At 39.3% G+C, this 27,370-nt stretch overlaps 1 protein-coding gene across 3 annotated transcripts in view; it reads right to left on the reverse strand.

The window, feature by feature from the left end:
* CNTLN (centlein) overlaps positions 1-27,370 on the reverse strand; it is a 160,097-nt gene that overhangs the window by 98,862 nt on the left and 33,865 nt on the right. Inside the window, exons 2-5 of one of the 3 annotated variants that reach the window (XM_033173715.1) lie at positions 22,619-22,771; positions 15,545-15,707; positions 10,485-10,676; positions 1,336-1,509 (exon numbers count right to left, since the gene is read on the reverse strand). In XM_033173715.1, the coding sequence (XP_033029606.1) occupies positions 1,336-1,509; positions 10,485-10,676; positions 15,545-15,707; positions 22,619-22,716 (627 nt within the window). In that variant the 5' untranslated portion in view covers positions 22,717-22,771. The remainder of the gene's footprint in view (positions 1-1,335; positions 1,510-10,484; positions 10,677-15,544; positions 15,708-22,618; positions 22,772-27,370) is intronic. The other 2 variants (XM_033173713.1, XM_033173714.1) reach the window with 2 other exon arrangements.

The raw sequence follows: 27,370 nt of genomic DNA on the forward strand, positions 1-27,370 counted from the left end.
ATGTTCTACTCTTAAAAATAAAAAAATACTGTGGAAATGATGCCTGATTCACTTCGCCCACAGCTTTTAAACTGAACATCCTTCTACAGTATTTCAGACATAGAATCACCTTAATTATGTCTAATGGTTCCAAATTAAAAAAAAAAATGGGATAGTAGAAGGCACCACTTCTTTCACAGGGGTCAGAATGATGAAGGAGTCCCTGTTTGACCACATATTTGTATCCTTACAAATTTCCTAGTTTCAAAATACCACAGGATTGTTGTTGTATTGGCCATCAACTTCTGTGGCATTAATAGGGGAGTAAAAAAATTAATGGTGGGTAAGGCTATCAGTAATTAGTAGTCATGATGGCTGTATGCTATGTCCAATGTGTCACCACAGAAGGGCTCTTGAGCTTGTATCTCGCTTGTGGTCTTCCCATAGGCATGTGGTTGGTTACTCTGGAAAACATGATGCTCAACAAGATAGGCCTGGTCTAATCTACCAGGGCTCTTCTTGCAAGCTTTCAGGTATAATTCAAGATAGTGATTCTGTTCTGACCTATAGACTCCTATAATCATTGAAGCCCTGTATCCTAAAAATATCTTCCTTCATCATGATTGTGATTAATATGACAGCACAAAACTACTTTGTTAACAATACTATCCATGCAAGAAGTCTGAAGACTAGTGTTCTGTGGAGCTGCTTCACAATTAAGAATAATCAGAACCAACGAAAATACATTTTTTGACTGGTATCTGGAAATTAGTGTTATACAGGTATAGGTGGGATTATTTTGGTGTAATACATTTTGTTTTTATTTTTAAATGACATGGTGTAACAAGCCCTGAACATCTAAGAGCAGAGAGAAATACAAATTCTAATAGGTAAAATAAATGGAAAATAACTGAGTTCAGATTCAATAATTAATTCTAAAGATAAAACAACACCAGTTGTACAGAACTCCTAACTCAGCATTTATATTAATTGCAAACTTTTAAATCTCAAACTCAATTTCTTAAGTTCATCTGTTTCAAAAGAATGGGCATCCTCACAAACAGTATCAAGTAATAAATATTCATCTTAAGAATCCTACAAAGAATTGAACCTTTAAATAATTTCATTAAATTAAGAATCCTTTATTCAGTGTTTAATAAGGTAAAACTTCCTACTCCCAACAGTTATTTTAACAAGTCTTTGGCAGATAATAAAAACACTCTTCGATCAAGCTTCCAGAATTATAAGTAGCATCGACAGTTATTAAAACTCGTATTATCCGAGTCCCAGAGCAAAATGTCAAGCTTTGCCAACCTCATTTTGACACAAATACACAAGGCAATAAAGCTTTCCTACCTTGTACTTCTTCCCAGCCTTAACACCGATGCAATCCAAGAAATCTCTGCTGCAAAGGCTATGATCTACTAGTGTATGATTTGCTCTTTTCAATTTTTCTTTCAAAAGCTTTATTTCAGATTTTTGTGATAGTATGAGATATTCTAGCTCACTTAAAGAATACTGCTGGAATTCCTAGAAAACAGAAGGGCAAGTACTTTGGAATATTTGGGGATAAAAGCAAAATATGAATACTGCTGCCAGCAAACTATGCTTCACATATTAAATCAAAAAGTTGCACACCAAAAGACCATCTTTTATAGCTGGGGCTGGGGTGGAATAAAATAAAAGATGATATTTAAGAAATACTTCTATTATGTACTATCATTTTATTTTCTCTTTTGCTGGTCTATGACCGTAATAAAGTTTATTATTATTATTATTATTATTATAAAATATTCAAGTGCAATCGGACATAGGGCTAAGTTCACTAAAACATTTATTTGGATTGTACCTGTTGTGATATGAACTGTGCTCATAATGATTTGGATGCTTCCCACAGGCATTTAATTTATTTAATTCAATTCCATAGCCCTCCTCATCCCAAGGGAACAGGATGGATAACAATATGCTAATTATAAAACACTGAATATTTTTTTTTATATCCCACTTTCATCTATACTAACACTTTCACCTATCCTATCTTTGGCATCAAAAGTCAGTAAAATAAACACTTTACTGCTTCTGGAAGGCACTTAATCACGGGGAAATGTCCAAGGAAAAGGAGATCCAAAGTTACAGTGCCACTACTGGGAATACATCTCTTAGTGCCCTGTCTGTCCTGGCTTAATACATAGATGACACAGTTGATAGGAGCTCTTAAAGGCTTCAAAAGAACATGGGGTGAAGACGTCTTCCTATTTGGGGCCCATACCATTTAGGCCTCCGTAGGTCATTGCCAACGTTTTTAATTGAAAAGCAAAAAGGCATTAGAACACTGGTGTGATGCAGTCATAATGCACCCCTCACCATGGCCCAAAAGATGGGCATAGCAGCTTTTATCAGCTGAAGTTTCAAACCATCATCAAAACACAGGAATCAGTGTTGTTTCAATGTATAAACTTATAGATATGCCATGGGAGCATTGGGGTCATTTGCCATGAAATGTGTAGCACAATTCTAACATGTTTGCTAGCAAAAGTTCTAAACCTTCTCCACGTAGCCCATTATTACAATCACAACTCTAGAGAATACAACCAGTTACAACCCAAAACTGCACATTTTCCCAAACCAGAAGGTGACAATAGTGGATGCCTCAGCAAATGGCTTTGATTTTCAAACCCTTAACAACTATCAAGTGACTCCAAACTCCCTAGCCCACCTCAAGGGTTGGAAGTGAGTCTTGGGCTTGCAGAACCAACCTCCAATTCCCTCACCGGGGTAGCACCAAGACAGAAGAAGTAGCATCTGAGAGTGTGGTGCCGATAATGCCAAGGTTGCAGGTTCAATCCCTGTATGGGACAGCTGCACATTGCAGGGGGACTAGATGATCTTCAGGGTCCCTTCCAACTCTACAGTTCTATGATTCCATGAATGGAACCCCTGTCTGAATACCATGTATTGAAAATGGGTGAATAAATTGTTCCTACTAGTTGGAAGCTTGGCAATGCAATTTACTTCCACTGTAGCATATGAAAAATCATTATGCAAGCCTCAATTTAGTTCTGCTTAACTTGGTGTTGTATTTCTAAACTCATTCTTTGTCATGGGTTCCTATGACCTGGTTCACTTTTATCTGCTCTCTATTTGTGGCAGATTTTAATCTGGATATTATTGGCTGCATCCATAAACCATTTTTGTGCGTACAGAATTGTGCTGCTGCACATAGGTATGGACTATACAAATGTCAAATGTTTCCATGTACTGCAGAATTTGCCCTTCAACTTTTTCCTTATTAGCATGCTACATCCAAACAACTCTGTTAGCAGCTACTGGATGAGACATTGCAAGGTTTAAAGTTTATTTAACTTAGGTTTGGATTACTTGCTCAAATTCCTAAGCAGCAAAAGTGGATATTTATTTAATTAAAACTTCCTTGTAAATCAACATATGCTACCAATATGCTAAAATATAAAAGAAATAATGAAGTTACTAGCCTGCAAAAGTAATTACTAATCTGCAGGGCTGGCCCAAACCATTTTGGCACTCAAGTTGAAACAAAAAATGGGTTCATTTGTCTGCAATGAACTCCATGCACCTGACTATACCGAATTACTACTGTATCTACCAGGAAAGTTGTGAAACACAACACAAGTTTGTGTTAAAATCCTTCATCTAATTTGTACTTCCATGTGCAGTTTTCCCCCAGTATATTGTTTGTTGCCGGGGGGGGGGGGGGTACAGCAGGTAACAGGCTCTTCTCCCTGAGTCACCATCTTGCTAATTCCCTCCGTCCTCTGAAGTTCCTGTGTGGCTCTAGCATGTTGAGGGCCCCCCTCAATGTGATCCCTTCACTGGATCAAAAGTAATCTGTAGATAGGAGTCTTTCCATCCATGGAAGGCAATCTGGATTCAATCCAATGTGTAGCCAACAGTAATACACATTCATATGTGTCTGTTTATTTTTTCACAGTGCAATAATGCCAACTTGTCCTAATAGCTCAAAGCAGAATACTGCATTAAAAATAAATAAATCTTAAAATAGGACAATTCTCCTACTTGCTCATTTTACAACATGAAAATATGCCTCAAAAAAAAGTCATATGCTCACACTGCATGATGGACTAATGTGGATGATTTGCCAGAACTGGTTGGATATAATCTTGACTTTCAAAGTTGGCACCTGCCTGGCACAGGTAAGATGCATACTTTCACTAAGGACTCTTAATTGGATCTATGAATCCAAGTGCATGAAGGAAAGCAGGGGCATGTGAACCAATGGTAGGTTGTATGTGAATCAACCTATTAAGGAAATGACATTAACAAGAAATATGCATATAGTTATGTGTGCAGCTCACATGGCAAGTTTGTAGTATAGAGAAGATGCATTGTATCATCTAACTGTGCTAAGATAAAAGGAAACATCTCACTAATTGTTTTTCTTAGTTAACACTGCAGTAACTTAGTTTTTATACAAGTGCAACTAGCAAGTTCAAAAGAAAATCAATTTTTATAAACGTTGTAACAATATTTACTACACTATATAGTGAGGAATAGCATCAAAACTTGTAATTTACCAGGCATAGCATACAAGCTGTTCAAAATATAAGGCCCAGCTATAATGTAAATTGAGTACCATTCTGCCCTCCCCCCAAAAAAATTATTCTCCATCTCAGAATGAGAAATCAGATTTGGTGATCAGGTGATCTGCAAAGCTGGAATGTGTAGAAATTATTTACTCTTAACTCCTTTTGCATCTTGCAAGCCCTTAATGTGGTTATTAGGAGGGAAAAGAATCTGTCAATTTTGTTTTCTCTTGGTTTGTCATTTTCCAGTCTTAAGTTCAGGTCTCCACACGCCCATATCAGTTTGCAATTTTTTGAAACACATACGCACATCCTCACCAGGCTTCGGATGTTATATTCTGCTAATATACAAATCTGTGTGTATCATTTTGCCCAATATACACATTTTTGCAGAACAATTTCCCCAAATATTTTATGCATACTTTACCCCAGTATATGCATTTCTGTACACATTACTAGGTTGGATAATTGCATTGTGAAATTCAGGGGGAAATGCAAATGTCAATGGATGGCTAGTTTCAGTCTACTTGTTATTCCAGAAGGTACAACTAGGTATGTTCACCTTTAAATAAACACTGAATTTAGGGGAGGCTGAATTTTCAAGGTGCACTCCACCACGGTTGGTATTGTGGAGTGAAAACAAGGCAACAAGGATGGGGATCACACTACAATTCCTAGAAGGCAATACAGAATTTTCAGAGAAATGGGGCACTCATCAGGGAAGCCGCAAGGAGTTCAGCCATCACTACAACTTTATAGACCATGAGAACATTCCATAACACAATAGGGCTGAGCCTTATTGAGCCTAAAGACATCAGGAGGTGATGAGCCTAGGCAATTTTCGTCTACATCTTGGAATGTTCCATGTCCACGATGAAGAATGCCCAATGCAGATGGGGGGGGGGACAACTCACAGAGCTCTGACTTCATAATGAATTCTGTATGATTGTTGCATATGGCCACAATCCAGAGCTCACATGCCAGACAGTTCAGCAATACTTGGATACTGTTCTCCTGTTGTAGCTTAAAGCCCCATGTTAATGTGTGGGGTGCCATCTGGACTTTTGTCTGTGACTATCATTCTAAGCCCTTTCCAAAGCCTCACTGAAATCAAAACTGCAGCATTTATTTCACGCTAAACTGAGCTACATATTGCTGACCATATTATCAGCGCTAGAAAAGACTTTCAAACAATTTTGTTGACTGCAGTCGGTACTTTACAGAGACTGCAAGGAAATGCCTTTCCATGCCATTTTAAGTACATTTTGCACACTCTATCTGCATTCAGCACACTGACACCTAGATTGTGTTTTCTAATCCAATGTAGTAACACTTGTGTATGGAGCATCTTGCCTCATATGCAGAGTCGGACCTGATGACCTTAAGGTTTCCTCTGGGGTTACAAGCATGCAATTGTGTGATACGGTTGTATATTAGCTTGGGAAGGCAGAGTTAGTTTGATTGGGAAGGGAAAGGTGCTGTTTGGCTCTTCCATCTTACTGTTGCTAACAAACACAACTTTATAAGCCTTGTAAGACAGAAGACCCAAACACCAAAGTTTGCAAAACAGTTACACTTCTGTCACCAGTAGAAATCAAATCTTGCACAATAACGGAGTAAACCAGGAGCAATGCTTGTTATATATTATCATCTCTATACATTAGAATCTCAATCATACTCAAACAAATTCACCAAAGTGTGGTTTTCAATCTGCTAACTATGCATTCCATAATAGCCTGTAATTATTAAAAACTGACAAGAAAGCTACGCCACCTGTGTTTATGTGAAGCCAGGTAATGAAAAAAACAACAACGCTGTCATCACCTCTCAATTCCTGATTGCATTATCAAAACTGTAGCTGAGTTTGGCATCTGGGTGTGACCTTGTTAACTGCTAGGGTAATTAAATTTATTCTATTGGGAAAAGGGATGATAAATTATTAGCAAGAAGATTTTGTTCACATTTTATTAAATTGGCCTGTCAAAGGGTCGGCCAAATTATCAAGGGCCTCATTTATTGGAGGCCAGCCATATTGCCACATCTGTTACAATTATTTATAATTTCAGCAGTTGAAAACCAACTGAGTTAGGCATCCGCCATGTAAAGTAATTTACAAATTATCTGATGAGGGTTTTAGCTTCTCCCTCATTTCTAGCCAGCAGAAAGCCGCACTGTAATTACAGAACACGATTAGGTTCTTTGGGGAACTTATCTTGCACTCATAGCCATAGTAAGATGCCGCAAGAACATATGGAGGAGCTTGTGCTGCTACTCCCTGAAGCTCGTGACCCGCCTGCCGCTGAGCCCTCGAGTTGAATTTGAATGAGAGTGCCATGGCTAATGTTCTACACATGCACCATTTATGCCACAAAACAAATCGGATCACTGTTAATTATGAAGCAGCTATAATCAGGTCTTCACATCTGTGTAATGTGAAGCGCAGTAGGCTCTATTCCAATAATGTATGACTACCTTTGGGTCGCAAATTGTGAGCCATATTGCCTCAGTAGTAGTTACTGAATTCAAAGCAACTCCTTTGATAAAAGCCCATCACAGGGATATTTTTATCCAGATTTGTTTTTTAACACAAGCTTCTCTTTATCAGCTATTGACCAGAACAGTTAAAGCATATGGCAAAAGTTCATTAATGAACGGGAGCACACAGCACTCTAATTTAATGAAACCACTTGAGCCATAAAATCAGATCTACTTAATTCTCTCTTCCTTTTTCGTTCCTCTTCTGCATCTAGCCTAAACCCTGAACTCTTAGCACAATATCATGAGCAACCCAAATGGGGGGGGGGGAGTGAATATATTTATAAAAGCTGATTTGTAAGAGGCTCCATGACTTCAACAAAGCAACACTGACAAAAAAAAAATAAGATGTTAAAAAAGTTCTTTTTCCACATTATTTTTAATATAGAGCAACATAAATTATTAGGACACACATCATTTGTATTTTAAAGAGTATTCTCTAGCAGCTGCTTTCTAACAACAAAAATGCTCTTTATTCTGTGAAAAATCTTTCTGTGAAAAGCAGCTAAACAAGCTGCACCCAGATGGCAAACCAGCTACAGTTTAATTAATCCACTAAAAGCCATTCAGTTTTCAGTAAGGGTAATGTAATTTTGAATAATTGTAGGGGAAAAATTACTAAAACGTTCTTAAGTTTTATTATAGCGGCATGAACACTGCCACTATAGAGTAGTTAAAGTTGAGTTGCTGTTTCCATAATAAAGCCCTGCACTTTCCCATTCTTACTGCTTGCCTTTGCTTTGAGTGGGAAATGGATATTCGCTTTGCTGGCTTATTAAGCATATAAACATTTAAGCTTCACCAACAAGTCCTGGAGACAGAAACTTCGGATACGGCACTTCGCAACTGGCTTGGAACTTCTTATTGGATAACAGAATTCCATCAAAAGGGCAGGGGTGGGGCTTGCATGCTAAATCGCTCCTAGAGATGTTAAAACCCAGTACTTGCAACATTTTCAAACTATGTTTCCCATCATGCACCTTTCTACATACAATAATGTTGCTGATGCACTGCTCCCAGCAGCCCTGTTACCATTAACAAAAAATGGTTACTGCACAGAGACCCTCCACATTTATTTGAACATGGGATGTTCCTCACCCTGCAATAGAGAACTGTCTATGCATTCCACCTATGCAAACATACCATGTTGCAGGGTTGGGAAGCTACTACATTCAAATAAAACGGTGCTAAACATCACATGGCTGCAACCGTAAATAAGTAAATAAGAGGCAAAGGTCAGAAATGCTTAATATCAGCCTTGTATACAGCACATTTAGCTGAATACTGTCTCTGCAAATATTTTGCTAGCGATGTGGATGAAATTACTGTAATGAAAGTTAGAAATGATAACTCTTTCACACACACACACACACACACATACAAATATATATGGGTTACAACAGGGGTACTTATTCAGAAAATAAAATGTGTATGGATTACTCAAGAACATTATCCTTATTACTATTATTTGAATCAGCAGAAGGAATATCATTTGCATTTCTCAAAGGAAATAAATACATGAATAATACTCATTCCATGTGTTCACAAATCGCTGAGAAAATGTCACTATTTAGGTTTTTTCCAAAGGGACGGGGTTGAAACAGGAAGGACGGGGGGCAAGAATCATAGTTGATTAATCTTATGGGTTTTAAACAATTGATTAAAAGAGGCACACAATTTCACCTGAAGAACTGACCACTTTGAAGAAGGGAAAGGCATTTTTTGTTTTTTACATTAAATTCCCACAACTACCTTAAAAAAATAATGCAGTAATATGATCCAGGATTTCAAGATTATTTCAGGAGAAACAGGAGGTTTGTTAGTCTTTTGTGACCAGCGCTGCTAAGCATGGGTCAACTCAAGCGGGGGGAATGGCAGGAAACTGGACCAGGGAGAGGATGGTGCAAGTCAGGAATGGAAACCCTGGACCACCACCACCCAATGCTGTTAAGACTGCAACTTCCATCATCACAGACCATGCTGACTGGAGCTGGTGGGAGTTGGAATCCAGCAGCACTTAGAAAGCTAGTGGATAACAATATTAGGGGATGGCAGGGGATGGACACATGCTCTCTTTGTTTTAAGCCTGGGAAACTGCTGTTTGTCTTCATAGCAAAATGCCGGTCATGCCTAGTTCTGCACCATCACAAAGCACCAGCAGGTGGAATGTCCTGCTTTGAAAAGGCATTCCCTTCTGTATGAGAAAATAAGTGAAATGCCTCTCCAACAACAGTGTCCATTCTTTCTTGATTTGCATTCAAATTTTTAAAAAGCCTGCTACCCAATTAATTGGAAGTACATTTGAACAGATTGAAGAGTGCTTAATCAACCAGTTGGTGGTATTGACCAAACATTAAACCCGCAGAAATTAAAAAAGTTGGTCTTCCATTGGAATGTGGAACTTTCTGACCTATATGAACTATGTATGAACTATGCAGCTGTGCAATCTTGGTCATGGATTGGATGAGAGCCAACAAACTGAAGCTCAATCCTGATAAAACTGAGGCACGGTTAGTGGGTGGTTGTCCAGAGGGGAGGTTGCCTGCTCTTGATGGGTTTACACTTCCTCTGAAGGAGTGGGTACATAACTTGGGGGTACCCCTGGATCCTTTGCTGTCCCATGAGACTCGGCTGGTGGCCCAGCTATTCCCCATTCTGAACAGGGATAGCCTAACTCACCTATGCTCTGGTAACTTCTAGGTTAGATTACTGCAACATGTTAAATGTCAAGCTGCCTCCAAAGGCAGTTCAGAAACTTCAGCTGGTGCAGGATTTGACGGCCAGGTTACTCACTGGGGCAAGACAGTTAAGAGTATATTACACTGATCCTGGCCCAACTGCACTTGCTACCAATTAATTTCCAGACCCAATTCAAAGTGCTGGTTTTGACCCATGAAGCCTTAAATGTCTCAGAACTACAATACCTCAAGGACCACCTTTCCCCATATGAAGTAACTCAGACCCTGCAATCATCATCTGAGGCCCTTCTTCATGTGCCCCCTCCATGAGAGGTCCAGAGGGTGGCAGCATGAGAACAGGCTTTTTTGTGGAATGTTCTCCCCAGGGAGGCTCACCTGGCACCTTCCTTATATATCTTTAGGTGCCAAGCAAAAACATTTCTCTATAACCAGGCATTGGGCTGATCAAACAATTTATGGCCTTTTAAATGTGTTTGTGGGACGGGGGTTATTGGTTTGTTTTTGTTTCATGGTGTATTTTGTGTTCTCATTTTTTGTGTGTGCAACAACAACAACAATGCAAGTGCTGCAGAAAAACTTAACTTAGTTGATGCTTGATTGTTTCATGGGTGCATGGTGTTATATCTACCAGGTTGTTCACTTGGACAGTGGGATAATTAAAAATACTATTTGCCAACAATTTTTCTCTCACCTCTTTTCTCTGTTTTGAAGGACTTTCAGGTTTTGAAAACAGAGAGCTGAGAGCCTGTTGAAGTTGTTCTTCCAGCTGACTGATATGTCGTTCTTTTTCAAGTAGTTGGTTCTGGAGAGAAGCTTGACTTTGCCGGAGCTCCAATTCACTTGTTTTGAGTTTCTCAAAACATATGGTCAATTCGTTGTAAAGCTATTTTAAGATTTAAGAAATTTAAGAAAAAGTGTCATTATGAACAAGAGCACGTGTTCATAAATATGCAACTACTGGAGTGTGAAATCTAGCAACAAAATTCAGAGAACCAGTATAATTAAAACCATTTTCATCCCTTATAAATGCTGATCCCACTCTGCCAGATTTCATTTCAGACAGAGTTCCAATGCCTTTCATCAACACATAGAAAGAAAATGCTTGACATTGGAACTGTAGTGTACTACCTATAGTGTACTTACCTATATTTTACACTAAGTAAATCTACAGAAGCTATTCCACATAAAACTACCTTAGATGTAACAGCTCGCAACAATATTATCCCAGAAATCTAAATTCTACACTATTAGTCAATGAAGGCTATAGGCCAGGCATCCCCAAACTGTGGCCCTCCAGATGTTTTGGACTACAATTCCCATCATCCCTGACCACTGATCCTGTTAACTAGGGATGATGGGAGTTGTAGGCCAAAACATCTGGAGGGCCGGAGTTTGGGGATGCCTGCTAAAGGCCAAACAAAGCATGACAGAAGCAACCATTTCTATCATATTCACATATAAATTGGGTGGGTCTAGTTTTTATAACAAAAGGTGACAGTATGTGAAAGGACCTGAATCCACCTGAACTTAATCTTGCTGTGCTCTGGCACACTTCCAGTATCAGAACTCCCCTGGGAGAAAAGAACCAGAGCTTCCCAGAACGCAGGGACAGCAGAGAGAGGGAAAGGGACAGAAAAGGGACTTTTGCCTCTGCAAATATTTCCTACAGAAATTAGACCACATCTACTTTATTCATGAATAGAACAGACACAGCAACAAGACAAATGCAACAAACATTTTTTGCCTGCCTGGGCTATTTTGGTCCTAAAAACATGAACTCAGCTTTAGCTTGATGGGTAGTTTCACATGTCATGGGTTATAGAAAATGGATGGGTAGGGCTTGTGCGTACAGATGATTTTTTCTAGTTTCTATTTAATATTTGGCAAAAAAATAATAAAAAATACAGTTCTCTGTTAACTGAAGCTGCTGTATAACAGAATACCATCTCCAAGTTCTTTCCTGCACCACAGTAGCTTACTGTTATTTACATAGCAGCTAAGATGATCAGGTTTCTCTAAGCCATCTAACTTGTCTGGATAAAAATATTAAGAGAACAAACAAAACAAAACAAAACAAAACAAAACAAAACATGCAGCCACCCAGCAATGCAAATGTCTACATTTGCAGAGGGCCCAACAAGTTTTCATCCTCCAAATGGCTGAAACCAGATAACAGACTTTATATTCCCCTAACAAATCAGAAGTGCAGTATTCCAAGACAACTGTCTCCCTTGCATTAGTGCGCTGGCTGGAAGAACTAGATAAGGACTTGTCAGCCACTCTATAGGCAAATTCACAGAGGAAAAGTCTTCTACGTTTCCAAATGGCATTGAGCCTATCAGCATGTACGTCCTATGATATATTGTCCCTTATAGCAAGATCAATGACCTCTGTTAGTGGTCAGATAGCCCATATGCCCAGAACCTCAGGTCATGTGACTCACTGGCATATCATTTAGGAAATAATGGAATTTGCATAGACAGACCAAGTTTATTAGGTCACAGTTGAGCCCGTGGCTTAAAAGCTACTGCAAGCCGCCTTGAACAAAAGAAGATAGGATATAAATTGAATAAATAAAGCTGCTCTGACAAACTTGCTGCACAATTCTACATATATGCCTACTCGGATGTAAGTCTCAATGAGTTCAATGGCACATAATCCCAGTTGCGTGTGTATGGGATTGCAGCTTCAGAAGAGAAGGCAAATGACTGGCAATCTCATGTGATATACACAGACACAGAAATCTGCCGTATACCATGTCAAATGATTGATCCATCTTCCTTTGTATTGTCTACAGGGGCGGCCAACTCCCAAGAGACTGTGATCTACTCACAGAGTTAAAAACTGGCAGTGATCTACTCCCTTTTTTGGGAGTTGTTGAGCTTTTTTTTAGGGAGGAAGGCCCATTTTGGGGGGGGGGGTTGGGTCAAAGTTGTTGAGTTTTTTCAGGGAGGAGGTAAAATGTTGAGCTTCTTTTAGGGGAGCCGCAGTTGTTCAACTTCTTTGGGGGGAGCCAGTGATCTACCGGTAGATCACAATCTACCTGTTGGACATGCCTCTACCCTAACTGGCGGCAGGTCCCCAGGGTTCAGGTGGGAGGCATTCCCAGCCTGACCTAGAGACACCAAGGGTGAAGCCCTTCCCTGCTTCTGAACAATACAGTAGTAGGCTGTAATCAGGCAGTGAGTAAGCAACTGAATGTTTGAACATTCCCATCTGCCCAACATAAAAAAAATCCTGAATGAACAAATACATATGAACAAACAAACCTTACATGTCAAAAAGAGAGGCTCTAGTTACCCGAGCCTTTTCTATGATGTGTTAGTCTTTATATATCCAGGATTTGTTTTTTTAAATATAGGAAATATTCAGTCCAAAAGTTTTTATGCATTCAGATATTTTTGGTAATGTTGTAGAGCATCTTGAATTCTTGAAACGCATGACATAAATGCATAGTGTGATTATTAATTCTCCACCTATATTTTAAATTTGGACAGTCTTGCACCAGATTCATCACATGAGCCCATTCATGCTTATATCATGCTCTTAGATATAACATTTTGAGAGGCTTATAAATACATATCCAGACATAACTACAATAGAAAACATCTCCAAACTCTCAGGCGTTTTTGTAGAACACAGTTTAACCAATGATCCCAAGTTGGAAAAACTGGATGTAGGCATTCAGTTCCACACTAATATCAAGATGGGCTACACAACACTACTTCCCCTCAGTCCAAATATTTTAGGTTAGTGTGTTTATGGAAACTCATTGACATCTATTTTATACTGTATTTATAGTTCTTCTTCTCAAGAAAAGGAATTATTTTCTAAAAATGTATACCAACTATTTTACTGGTCCCAGACACACCAAGTGCTCCAGTAGCATGCTGGTTTTAATGAGACTCAATAGATTTATCCTCACCTAAGACTCAAGGTGGTGAGTCTTAAATCAATACTAAGGATAATAAGACAACAAGAGTTTCTTGGTCTCCAGACTACCTTATCAGCACACTCTGAAATTTACAGTTTAAAAGTTTTGTTTCAAAATGCAGCACTTCCCTTCAGCGAGGTCTTGGTTGCCTAGCTATTTATTAATTGGTCTGATTGAACATCTCATAAAGGAAAGCTTTCTCAATTGTCCAAAAGTAACATTGTTTGCTCCCAAACAGGAAACTAAGTTTAAATCCTAGACCACATCTGTGTTTCCTCTATCTACAGAAATTAGGACCAGCAACACAGATAAACAAAGTGTCTTCGGTGTACTCAATCAAGTGGTGTTTTTCAAAGCTTGCTCAAATGAGCTTGATAAACCCAAAATGAACTTGACCAGCTCTCCAAATATAAATCCATGGTCACGTCATTAGCTTGAAAGGACATCACACTTGTTTGTCCGAAGCCTAGAGAAAGAGGGAGAACAAAAACAGGCTTGACTTTCCAAGTGGATCAAGAGAACAGATTTTATAAGGAACAAAACAGATAATTAAACAGTCAGTCTGTAAGCACTTAGAAAAGGATGCTGTGATAACTAAGAGCCTGCAAGAGTTTCTCAAAAACAGGTCATGTCAGACAAATCTTATTATTTTTAGTTACTAGCTTGGTTGACAGGGGAATGCAGTGGATGTAACGTATCTTGATTACAGTAAGTCTTTCAACAAAGGCCCCCATAAGAGTCTTGCAGAGATGCTGGTAAAATATGGGCTAGGTGATATTACTATTAGGTGGATTTGTAGCTGGTGACTGACCAAACCCAAAGAGTGCTCACCAATAGTTCCTCGTCATCCAGGAAAAAAGTAAGAAGTACTAAGGTTTTTTAATGTAAGTTATTCTACATATTCATTTTATTTGTTTTGTTAATGAATATTTTAGATTGCCTTTTATAACTCTCTGTTCTGCCTTGATCAGATCACACCTAGAATATTGTGTCCAATTCTGGGCACCACAATTTAAGCAGGATGTTGACAAGCTGGAACATGTGCAGAGGAGAGCAACCAAGATGATGAAGGGTCTGGAAACTAAGCCTTAGAAGGAGTGTTTGAAGGAGCTGGGTATGTTTAGCCTGGAAAAGAGGAGACTGAGAGGAGATATGAGAGCCATCAGATATCTCAAGGGCTGTCACATGGAAGAGGCAGCAAGCTTGTTTTCTCCTCCTCTGGAGGGTAGGACTCAAACCAATGGCTTCAAGTTACAAGAAAGGATATTCCAACTAAATATTCGGAAAAAACTTTCTGAGAGTAAGAGCTGTAGGGCAGTGGAACAGACTCCCACGAGAGGTGCTGGACTCTCCTCCCTTGGAGGTTTTTAAGCAGAGGTTGGATGGCCATCTGTCATGGATGCTTTAGCTGAGATTCCTGCATTGCAGGGGGTTGGACTAGATGACCCTTGGGTCCCTCCCAACTCTATGATTCTATAGTGCAAGTGGTATATACATTTTGTTAATTAAAATAAACAGATAAAATAAGAAAAAGAAACACAGTAAACTGGTGCACACTGATTGTGCTATATTTTCCCTGTCTGGAAACAGGAGTGTCAAATTATATGTCCTCCCTTCCTCAGCTGCAAAGAGAAAGATGTCAATAACAGTGTGGTAGTGATGAGGCCAAGGGCAGTGATGTAACAAGCTATTTGCCACTGAGCTTCAATGACTACTCACACAAGTCCAACCACATATTGCACTTATAGTGAAGGTGACACTTTTGCAAAGCTTTGCCCTTGTAAAGAAGGAAATGCACTTTCGGAGCACCTACATACTTTTTGATATGATACTGTTTCAGCTGTGTGAGCATCTTCCTGAGTTCTCAGTACTTTTTGCGTATCCATATTGAGAGCCTGAAGCTGCTGGATCAGCTCTGCCTGCTGTGCTGCATGTTCAGTGTTTTGTTTGTAGAGATTCTGCAGCTCCTGCAACTCCTTCCTGTGCAAAGCAAGCAAGAAACAAGAAACTTGAGCAAAAGAAATATTCTTGAGAAAAAGAAATGTTGTAATCATCTCAATTAAACAGTTATGTTAGCTGTTTCTATGTGAAAATCTTCCATTCTCATCTAAAGTTTCAGATTCATTGAAAGAGTGATAAACTAAAAAAGCAATATAAACGGTGATGTCAGTTTTCATTTTAATTCATTTCAACAATATGAATGGTAAATAAATGGTCTTCAACAAGTTCTCACAGAAACAATTGCAGTTCCCCTTTCATTATTCAATATACTTTTTAAAGCAAAAACATAAGAAGGGATACATGCAGAGGACTTTCACTGTTTTTATTCATACCTTTTTTTAATTCCTGATAAAATATGCTAGCAGTGAAAACGTCCTACACTAAAGAGTGTATGTAACAGAACACATAACAGGGGGAAAGTAAGAATTAGTCCAAAGAGTTGTGAAACTTCCTGTGATGTTTAAGGAATTTGAAAGACCCACCTTATGTCAGGCCAAAGACAGGGGGTAGAATTCAACGCAGTGCTAAGCATATCACTCGGCCAGTGCAAACATTTCTACTTGACTGAAATCAATAAACACTATGCTAGCCCGAATAATATTAATAGGTCTACTCTGTGTAAAGCTTTGTTGAATACCACTCAAAGAATGCTTAGCTTTTGAATTTCTGATTTTTTCATTCTATTACATAGCAAAAATGTTTAGCAATTCAGAATTTCCTATGAGAGCAGATATTTGATCATTAATAACACAGCTAAAAAAAGTGGTTCAGTTTGATTTATATATTTTGATCTTGCTTTTTATTTTCAGTATTCTTTGTATCTATTTAGGATCTTAACATTTTAAAACTTTAAAATCATAGCTTCTCTTTATTACAGAGGAACAACATTTTGTGTAGATTTACAGTACAAATCAGGTACTTGATGCCATTAAAATGGCATGCTGTTTATAGAAACAAACAGACAGAAACATTGTTATGTGTCCATCTAAACCCAAAGGAGGAAAGAAATTCAGATGACAGGGACATGAATTATGTAACAGAACAAACAGAAGACTCAAGAGAATTAATATGCTAACAGATAGTTGACAAAATAATGCCTTTTACTACTGGAAGAATGGAAACATATGCTAGACGCTCAGTAGCATAAAGGCAGCCAGTGGAAATTATGACTCCCTACTAGTGCAACTGTTAAAACCTGTGCAGCAATGTTATGCACTAGCTACAGTTTCTAGACTGCCTTCAAGGGTAACCCATATGGAGTGCATTACCGTAATCCAAATGGGAGATCCTGGAGCAACCAAAACTGCCACCAGGGAATCTCAATCCAGGAATGACCACAGCTGCTAAACAAACCTGGGCGTCTAGTGAAGTTACTGGGTTTAGGAGCATTCTTGAACTACACACTTGCTCCTTTACAACTCCCTCCAGAAAAGCCCAAACATCCAATTCTCAGACATGAGAACTGCCCACCAACAGTACCGTCATTTTGTCGGGATGCAGTTTCAGTTTTTTTACCTCTTCCAGCTCATCAATGCCTTCAAGTACCCGGTTTGGATGGTATGTAGATACAGAATTAGGAGTAATCAGTGTATTGATGGTGCAGACTCTCAGTCTCCCTGGCAACCTCACCCAGCTCTGTATCTAGATGTTACATAGTACTGGGGACAAGGAGGAACCCTGTGGGACCCCACAGCGTAACTGCCACAAGGTCCAAGCAGAAGCCATCCAATGCTATTATCTGGAAGTGGCCCTGTAAGTAGCAGCAAAAACACCTTAACCCTGTGACCCCAACCATTGGGGGGGGGGTGAGGTGACTATCAAAAGCCGCAAGGCCAATGTACTTGAAATCCCCCATCTCTCACAAAGCAGGTGATCAACCAGATTAACCAAAGCTGTCTTGGTACGAAAACCAAACCCAGGCTGAAATGGGTGAAGATAACCTGTTTCTTCGTCCAAGTACATCTGAAGCTGCACAACCACAACCCTCTTGAGTACCTTGCAAAAGTAGGACTGCATTACCATGAAATACAAGAGAAACTGCCTATGACAATTCTATATTGACTATTTGGGATGGCTTTTTTCATTCTTGCTATGGAACAGCTTTCCCAGGGAGGCTAACTTCAGGTTATCATTTCAGGAACAGCCAAAGGCCTTTTTTATTTTCCAATGCCTTTTCATTGACTGCTAGTTTTTTAGGCAATTTATCTTTACAACACATTTTTAATCTGTTCAATTTTACTGGATGAATTTTTAATTAAACTTTATTGTAGGCTGTCCTGTAAACCTACAAATAGGAAGGTCTATAAATACCAGAAAAGAGCACTTTGTGCTATGAAAACTTATGCCACAATTAGCCTGTTAGTATAGTTTAAATATAAGTTTGAAGAATTGGTTATTTAAAAGAAAGACTATTGTGGCACTTTAAATACTGTAAAAAAGGTAAAGGGACCCCTGACCATTAGGTCCAGAGTCGGACACGACTGGACCTAATGGTCAGGGGTCCCTTTACCTTTTTTTTAGTATTTAAAGTGCCACAATAGTCTTTCTTTTAAATAACTAATTCTTCAAACTTATATTTAAACTTTGGGGTGTTTCAAACTCAGCTGGGAAGTTCCATGGTGCTAGCGGATGTGAAAGGAACACATCAAAAATCTGCCTATGTGCAGTCTGCTCTGGGTTACATTCATAGCCCAACTTGCACTGTGAAACTATCTTGTGCACAAACTGGATGTGTTATGCCAGTTATAGCTTCCCCAACAGTGAGGGGTCGCTTGCTTGAAACACCAGTTACAAGTATATCATGTGCTAAGATTCCTGGCACTGGTATGTTTCCATTCTGTATTGCTTATGATCTCCTTGGGGGTCCCCTAAAGAAATGCAAGTAATAGAATGGAGGCTAGATTAACGTTAGCTATTGATTTAAGGATGATGAAACCCACTGGACTCTATGCTGATCTCAAGTTTTCAATATCACCTCTCCTAATTTAACTTCGTGGACTTGCTTCAAGTATCTCCCTGTTTAAAAATGATTATTATCATTTCTCACAAAAAAAACCATGTATTCTAATTTGCTCTTTCTGAAGCAAGTATCTGCTCTCAAGTGCTACAACAATGCACTTTAATTAAATTAACATTTCCCTGATGCAGATACCAATGTCAGTAAGATCAGATACCTAAAATGGAATTACTGCCCTTTCCCCACTTCTGAAATTTGCCATGGAGGGCACCAGACTGGTGGACGAAGTGAGGATTTCTATGGTGTGTGTGTGTGTGTACACACACACACATATGAAAGAGCTTTAGGTCAGGCAGCTGCTCTGTTCGTTCCCACAGCTGCTGAAGTCAAAGCCTTCTCCTGCCGAGCGAACTTTCATAGAAAGCACAGTCATTACATTGTAAGAAGAGATAGAGCAGCCAAGCAGCAGGGGTGCTGCAGTTGATCACAGGATACTTTTCAAAACCTAGCAGTTTTAATGGAGCCTCGAGAAGACTATAAAAGGAAGAGACCTCAAAGCTCACAATTCCAAGCATTTATCTGCAAATTTCAGTAAGTAAATGTCTAAACAACAAAGCAGAACAAAGGACCTGAGCATAAGCGACAGGGTTGCTAGTAAGTGGTTTGCTGCTTCAGCTGTAATTCTGCTGGGTGCACAGCTCAATTTTGCAGATTTCTGAACATGTATGGACTGAATAAAGTAGTAATTTTGCCAAAATAATACAAACAAGAAAGGGCTACATTTACATTTATCCCAGTTCCTATCATGCAAATAAAAAGACTAGGGGAAGTAATTATAAGCAATGACATCATTCTTCCCATATTAAGTTTTCTGGCCAAGTAATAAAGGTAGGCATTGCCATTTTGTGATGTATCCTACCGCAACACAATTTTAGCAGAGGAAGCTCCCCACAACATATTGGGATAATACCAAAGATCACTGAACACAGATTAACGTCTTAAGCTTTAGTCATCAAGTGGTGTGCACGGTCCAATCCATGTGGGTGACTGAAAATGGGGGTTCAATTGTTTTTGTGTACCCTGGTTAATTTAGCCATGGTTAACTTAGCTGTATGCTGGGGCAGTGCTAATGCCAGCACTCAAAGTAGAGTGTTAATTTGCAGTAGAGGAAGGAGCATGCATTCTTGAATCTGATTTCACAATCTGCACATTGTGAGCTGTAGGGAGCCAATAATAGATATGCACCACAGACAATGAAAAGATACAGCAAGAAATAAAAAGAATTTTAAGTAGGACAATTGGAGAAGCAATGGGGGAGGGTTCAGAAAGAGCTTCAGCGCATCCTTCGCAGCTTCTTTGCAAAGCAAGTATGTCAGAGTTTCACTTAGGCTCCCATTCCAAGCACCCAGTTGAAAAGAACATTGGTTTTCACACCTGAATTGAATATTAAGTCCTGTGAATCTTAGTGATTTCAAACTGAAGTGCAATTTTCCAAAGTTTAAGTAATATAAGCAGCTGCCGTCAATCCAGATGCTAGATGTGGCAATTATGAACATACATCATGCCCATGGCATCTACTGTATCATCCTCAGAATAATCCTTGCTGATATTTTGTAGATTTGTCTTACTGTTATACTAACAACAAGTATTGTAGTTTTTTTTACTATCATAGTTGTATGTTTGTTTGCAGGTACAGAATAAGAGCCTTATAGGGCTGTAAACAATGAATTTCATGCTAATTCCTTCAACACTATTCTCAGGAGATTTCTTGCCCCTTCCTACTTGCATACTGAATTGCATTATCTTTTTCTTGACTTTGTGCACTGTAATGTCACAAAGACAGACAATTCAGTCGCCACCACACAAGTTCCTTGAAGGCTACTTATTGCCATGGACATTGTACAGAAGTGCAAATGTTCCAGAGGGGCAGCTGTGTTAACAGTACAAACCTTTGCATGTTTTGCTTCTGAGTCTTACAATGTCCCCAATGCCGGCTTGAGGACAAGACTGTTACTGCAGAAACAAGGAGGTGGTTTGTGACACATTAAACGAAGACCTATCGTGGCACAATCTTCCATGGGCAAGCGGCCACTTCATCACTGCATGCATGTAAAATTGTTCTGAAAGAGCTGCACCGGCTGACAGATACTGAGCGAAGTTTGAGGCTTAAAGGTATAAAGCCCTAAATAACCAGGTGATTTGAGCGAACTTCATTCTCCCACAATGACCAGTCTGATTGCTGTGAACTGTGGAAGCAGCCCTCTTAACCAGACCACAGCCTGCAGGTGTCTACCTCATAGGGGTGCAAGGAAGGGATTTCATCATGTGGCACCTCCCTTACAAGTTGATCTCCCTCTGGAGGAGGACACTGATTATTGGGTTTTTATTCAGGTAGGTAGCCATGTTGGTCTGACACAGTCGTTTTTTTTTTTGTTTTTTGTTTTTTTTTAATGTCCAGTAGCACCTTAGAGACCAACTAAGTTTGTTCTGGGTATAAGTTTTTGTGTGCATGCACACTTCTTCAGATACACTGGTTTTTTATTGTTATTGTTAAACATTGTCATTTTTACTGTCCTATAAACTGCTTTTGTATTTATTTGAAATGAAAGGTAGTATGCAAATAATTGAAATCTATCTTCTGTGTGCATGCACATATATGTTTAAATTCATGCACAGAGAAAAGAGGTACAGAAAGGCCATGGGAGAAAATAAAACTGCAAAACAAGGGTGGCCAACCTGTGACTCTCAAGGTGTTGTTTAACTACAACTTCTATCAGCCCCAGCTACCATAGCCAGTGTGCAGGGATGATGGGAGTTGTAGCAACCTGTAGTAAAGAGCGGAAGCAAACGGAAGAAGCATCATGGCATTTCTATGGAAAGCTAAATGTATGCTAGATAAGCACAGTGGCCTTTCAGAACATCAGTATTTGGAGATGACATAGGCTCTTTCCAGGCATTATGCCCGAACAGATAATGCCAACTTGAGCAGGGAGCAGCAGCAATATGTGTCGTACCAGCACTACCCAAAAAGTTCCTGCATTGGTGGGATAGCTTCTAGGGGTTCTGAAGTGTGTCCAGCAAAGCTGCCTTAGGTTTGGTCCCCTGCTGTGAGGTAGAAAGGAGTGTGGCCCATGCACAAATTATTTGCCTAGCCATTGGCTGCCAGCTCACATCTAGAACATGGCCACTGTCTGCGCAATCTATGCACACTTAATATGGGACATCATCTGCAGCAACACTGTGACTGGTGATTGCGAGACAGTTCCTAGGGGTTCTGAGTGGCTGTCATCATTAATACGTTCCCTCATTTTTCTACTGCTGTTAATTGTGCCTGGACATTTCTTTGGGGACAGCATAAGATTCCAATTATTTACACTGATCTAAGCTCCCGCATAGCAACAGTCGTATTAGCCGAAACGTAAGTATGCCCTGCTTGTGCTTCTTGGTTCAGACTTGCTTTACGTGTCAGTCATATTTCATACATGCAGTATTAATCCTCCTGATCCAACTTAATATGTGAAACGCTCAGATAAAGCTAAAATCACAACATTTTAAACCTTTAGCAGCAGACTCCTGCTGACCTGTCAGACTTAACTCTAATTAAAAAGTGAAAGTTAGGCTTCAAACTTTTGTCAGTTTCGGGCATTTAGCCTCTCAAATTAATTGCTTATGTTACTAATCATATTGATGTTTTGTGACTTGCAGCAGAGACTGAGAACTCTTTGACCCAATGCTAATTAGAGATGTGCAATTTTTAAATAATGTCCATAACAGAAGTCAAAAGGCATTGAGATAGTCTGCGTAAACAGTAGACATTCTAAACTTTTTTCATAATGCGCAAAACATACTACAAAAAGCAAACCATTTGGTGTTGCCCCATATTTGTTATCATGGGAATGCTCATAAGCCCTTTATAAAAACACTGCATACATACCTAGTTCTGGCCACATCCAAATCTTTTTGTGTTAGTTCAGTCTGCTTAACACCCAGCTGAGATGCTAGATCATTGCATTTGCTGTGCAAGTTTTCCATTTGCCCACTTGCCTCTGTTAAATCAGCTTCCAAATTCTGAAAAACATATATTATGCTATAGAAAAAATTAAACAAGAAATGAAAGGATGCACATAATTATAACAGGATCAAAAATAGCATGGATTTTGCCCCCTTTTAAGAAAACAACACCCTGCTTTTCTGTATTTAGAAAACTCCAAGCTGCGTAAAAGAAAGTTTTTTTAAGTAATTCAAATTACTAAAATCAGCTATAACCAAAGGCAGGATAAAACAATTCAGCATCAATAGGGAGGTGGAACTTCAACTCACGGTAAAAGCTTAGCAAACTAAAATGGTATCTGCAGCTAGATTAAATAATGGTGTAGGCAGTAAAACAACCCTCATCACATCATGGAAGCTTGGCTCTTTGAATTAAGCTCTGTCTATCAAGAAAACTTTGTGACTCCAATTAATTCATAGATAATTAGCTATCTATGAATGGCAAACTCATGGCTCAAAAATTTCATGAGGGTGCCAAAAAAGAGCTGCTGTGGATGGTGCATTTTTGTTGTAAATGAAATTAAAACATAACCTATTTGCTACAAAGCCAAAACTGCTTAATACAGGTCTGCTATTCATTACATAATGATAGCATCCACTTCAAAAAATTAAAACAAGTAACATCATCACACACAAATTTAGAGCATAACATCATCTCATAGAATCATAGAAGTGGAAAGGACCACAAAGGTCATCTAGTTCAATCCCCTGCAATGCAGGAATAATTTGCCCGACATGGAACTCGAACCCATGACCCAACTCTACCAACTAAGCTATTCATTTTCAGTATGGTGCCTGACTGTGTAGACACATGTGTTCTTCCAGAAGTTACTTCCAAAGCTAAAAGGTTAGAACCACAATGTTCCTTCCAAGAGAAGGACTTCCTGTTTGTGGAAATGTTGCAGAGGGAAGGTGGAATCAGCAATAATCACTTCTTCCCTTACTTCCTGTAGTAGGAACATCCCATAAGCAAAGTTCATGGTAACTCTGCATTAAATTAAATCAGTTCAACAAGAATGGACACCACTGAGACCTGTGACTAGAGGAATCTTGAAAAACCTTTTTTTTTTTTAACAAGGTACAAGCTATCCATGAGAAAACTTAGAAGTGGAGCAATAAACTCTCTCCACCACCACCCATAATCAGATCACATAAATAAGATCAGTATGGATGCACCCAGAGTAGACTGTATTTAATGAATAAGTGCTGAATGAAATCATCACACATTATTTCTCAATGGTTCCTGAAATATTATTGCCCTTGTTAAGTTTGGTGGACATCACATAAGAAAAAGTCACTGTTGTGAACTGGTATAAAGTCTCCTGGTTTGGGCTTCTTAACTTGACTCACAATAAGGAATTATGTCTTGCTTGGATCAGGTGGGATTTATGGAATGCTGAGGTGCATCCGGCATAAGGATGCACAGATACATGGGTTCTTGATGCTCTAGATGCTGACAGTGCCAACTGGCCAGAGATTCTACCAAGTATGCCCCTAGAAAAAAAGAAATATTATCTCTTTCCTTCCTGATTCCAGCTTATTTCTTCCTGTTCTCCAACCCCCATCATACACACACCTTGCCATGAGGCTATAGAGTTTTTGTATTTCTAGTAACTGCACTAGTTAAAAGGTACGGGCATTGGATTTGGGTTCTCCACGGTTCTTAGAGCACAGCTGGCTACAGGAAACACTAAGGCATGGAGTCTGTTGCTAATTTCTAGTGGTCATGACTCTTACGTATTCCAGGGCCACAGAACAGTAGAGAGATTTTCTCATCGTTTATTATGAAAAAGGTTACAGTAGTGTGAGAATGCAATCAATGTGAATTGATTGCCTCCTTGGAGCTTGCTTTAATGAGCCAGTCATGTATACACAGATAAATGTATACATCTTCTTTTACAAATGAGCAGGCAATGGGGTCAAGCATTTTGTGAAAACCTCTAATATCGTAAATAGTTCAAATTGCAGAATTCCATTCTGGGAAATAGTCTGCTAAAGTAAAATAAGCTTTCTGATTTAGATCTCTAGGCTGTCAAGCATATTAACAGGGGGGAAACATCAGCATAGAGCTGATAAGAGTTCAGATGCCCCAAAAACACAAAATAAGGAATGTGACTGGTGAGGAGCTCTGGAGAAATCCATCCAACATAGCATTCTAAGTACGCTGATGTAGAAGTTCCTTCAAATTACACTGTTTCTTCCTGGAATTCTTTTCCCATATAAAGCAACAGGTTTCCAAATGACTGTCATGGACACATAAGAGGAAACCTGGTGAGAGATCTAGAAACTAAGTACTGAGAAGCAAGGGTTGTGCATGTTCAGTCTGGAGAAGAGACAATTAACAAGAGACAGGATAGCCATCTTTAAATATCTGAAGGGCTGTCATATGGATAATGCAGCAAATGTGTTTTCTATTGCTCCAGAACCTGCTAGGTCTCTCTTCTCCACTTGTTTGGGGAATCTGGGGAAGCTTCTGGAGGCGGTTCTCCAAGTCAGCTATTTTATCTCTTATATTTGTGTTTTACTTCTGGACATGGACTATTTGTACTTCTTGCATTTGAAGATGGTGCCCGTAAGAATTTCCATCTTGGAGTTCAGTTCTTTGATCTGTTGTCATTGGGTTCTTTCAGGTTTTGCATAGTCCATTAGAGAGCCTCAGATAGCTTCTTTCAGTCTCAATTCAAGTTCCTTCAGGTCCTGTTTTGGTAGTGTTGCGTATTCACTATCTGGGGAAGTTGTGGTCTCTTTGGTTTCCATCTTCCCCTTAATCAATGCCATTTTGGTCTTCTTGTTGACCTAGGACTAGATTGTGTGTGGTGACGACCTGGGGCTGGGTGGTTTGGTAGGTTTCTTTGTGATTGTTAAGAGGTCATTCAGGCTGTGTTGCTTGATGGCTTTCTAAGAGCTCCGGGGTCAAGCGGCCATTACTGTTGAAGTCAGGCCAGCGCTCGCTTGTGTCTTTCCATTGGTAAGCTGGGTAACTGGGTGGTCTGAGTTCCCCACAAAAATCTGTGTTGGAGTGTTCTATAGGTCATGGTTCAGGGGTCAGATTGAGCAGCAGCCATCACCGCTCTCTCCTTCTCCTTTTATAAAATACTTTACTGATAATATTGAAGAATGGCAACTACCAAAATCACAGATGAGGCTTTGGGAAATTTAACTGGATTAATCTGTCCTGGAGGAGGAAGGGAGCAAGTTGGGATATTGTTTTTGTATCCTTTTTATCTCTTTTTTGTAATTGTTCTATACTGGAAATCAATAAAACTATGTATTTAAAAGACGAGGCCGGCAGAGGGGAAGCTGGTGGGCGCAACAGGAGCAGCAGCAGCAACATATCAAGGCATTTGTGGTATTGGTTTTAGGACGAAAGGGAAGCTGAAGTTATCAAAGAGACAAAGTAGCGGATGCACAGAATGGACTGAGTTGAAAGGGGAAAAAACAGACAGAAAAGATGAAGTAAAGAAAGCCAAGGAAAAGACAAGACATGAGAAATGGTGATAGAAAGAAAAAGATTTAGGAAGCAAAATAGCATAAGAGCAGGAAGAAATGGGGAGGGAGCAAAACAAGGGAACTAGTTTGAAGAGGCAGAAAGAGTGCAAAAGGTGGGACTTTGGGAAAGGCAAGGTGAGTGAGGAGGAAATTAGAAGAAGCAATTGAGGGGTTCAGGAGACAGCTAGGGAGTAATTAGGGAAATATGAGGAATAGTACAGGGTGAAACCTAGGTCACTGACACTCACCCATCAACACAGTCACACTCCTCATGCAATAGTCATTTTTTCTCCACAAAGAGCCCTGGGAAATGCAGTTCTGAGATTGGGACCAGGAATCTATTAAAGAATTATCTGCCGCAGCACTAAACTACAATTCCCAGGATTCTAGGGGGCAAGCCTCATAAAATGCACTGACACATGTCTGAAATATAGATTATGTCCAGAGAAATAGCAAGATTCAATCAACGACTGCACCATGCCTTAGCAACAAACCTCTATGAGAAAAATACAAGGGTTTAAGTGCCTAATTTATAAAGCATTCATAGCTTATCTATCTGTGGATGTGTCATTAGTGCAAAAGCAAGAAATATGCTATAGCTATGTAAGTGACATTTAGCCTAAATAATTTCGATCTCACGGAAGTCTAGATACATCACACAACATATTGCTATAGATATGCATAAACAAACACTGAAATCTGTATATGTGAGACATCCTAACAAAATGGACATCAGCATATTTATCAAAATCACTCCAAAGAGTTGTTTGTTTGTTTTGAAAGCAAGATGATACAATATAAAAACTCAACATGAATGGAGCTCTCTAAAGAATGATATAAATGTATTGCAAAGTTTAAGAACAATTAATTACAACATGCTGTAATTCATGACATTAACATTAGAGAAATGAAATGACCACTGGAAACCTTAGCACACTTACCTAGGAGTAAGGCCCATTAATTGCAGTGGGTCATACTTCCAAGTAAACCTGTTCTGGCTGGTGACTGCTGGGAACAGAATGACCCACCTTTGGGTCAGATCCATTTTTATGCACAGGACTGGGCTGCCAATCTCACCAAGGGGAGAAATCTTGGAGTAATAGGATAATTTCTATTTATTTTATTTTTTTTTAAAACTACATGTTTA

The sequence above is a fragment of the Lacerta agilis genome, chromosome 16, assembly GCF_009819535.1.
Source record: "Lacerta agilis isolate rLacAgi1 chromosome 16, rLacAgi1.pri, whole genome shotgun sequence".
In the NCBI taxonomy this organism is placed as follows: domain Eukaryota; kingdom Metazoa; phylum Chordata; class Lepidosauria; order Squamata; family Lacertidae; genus Lacerta; species Lacerta agilis.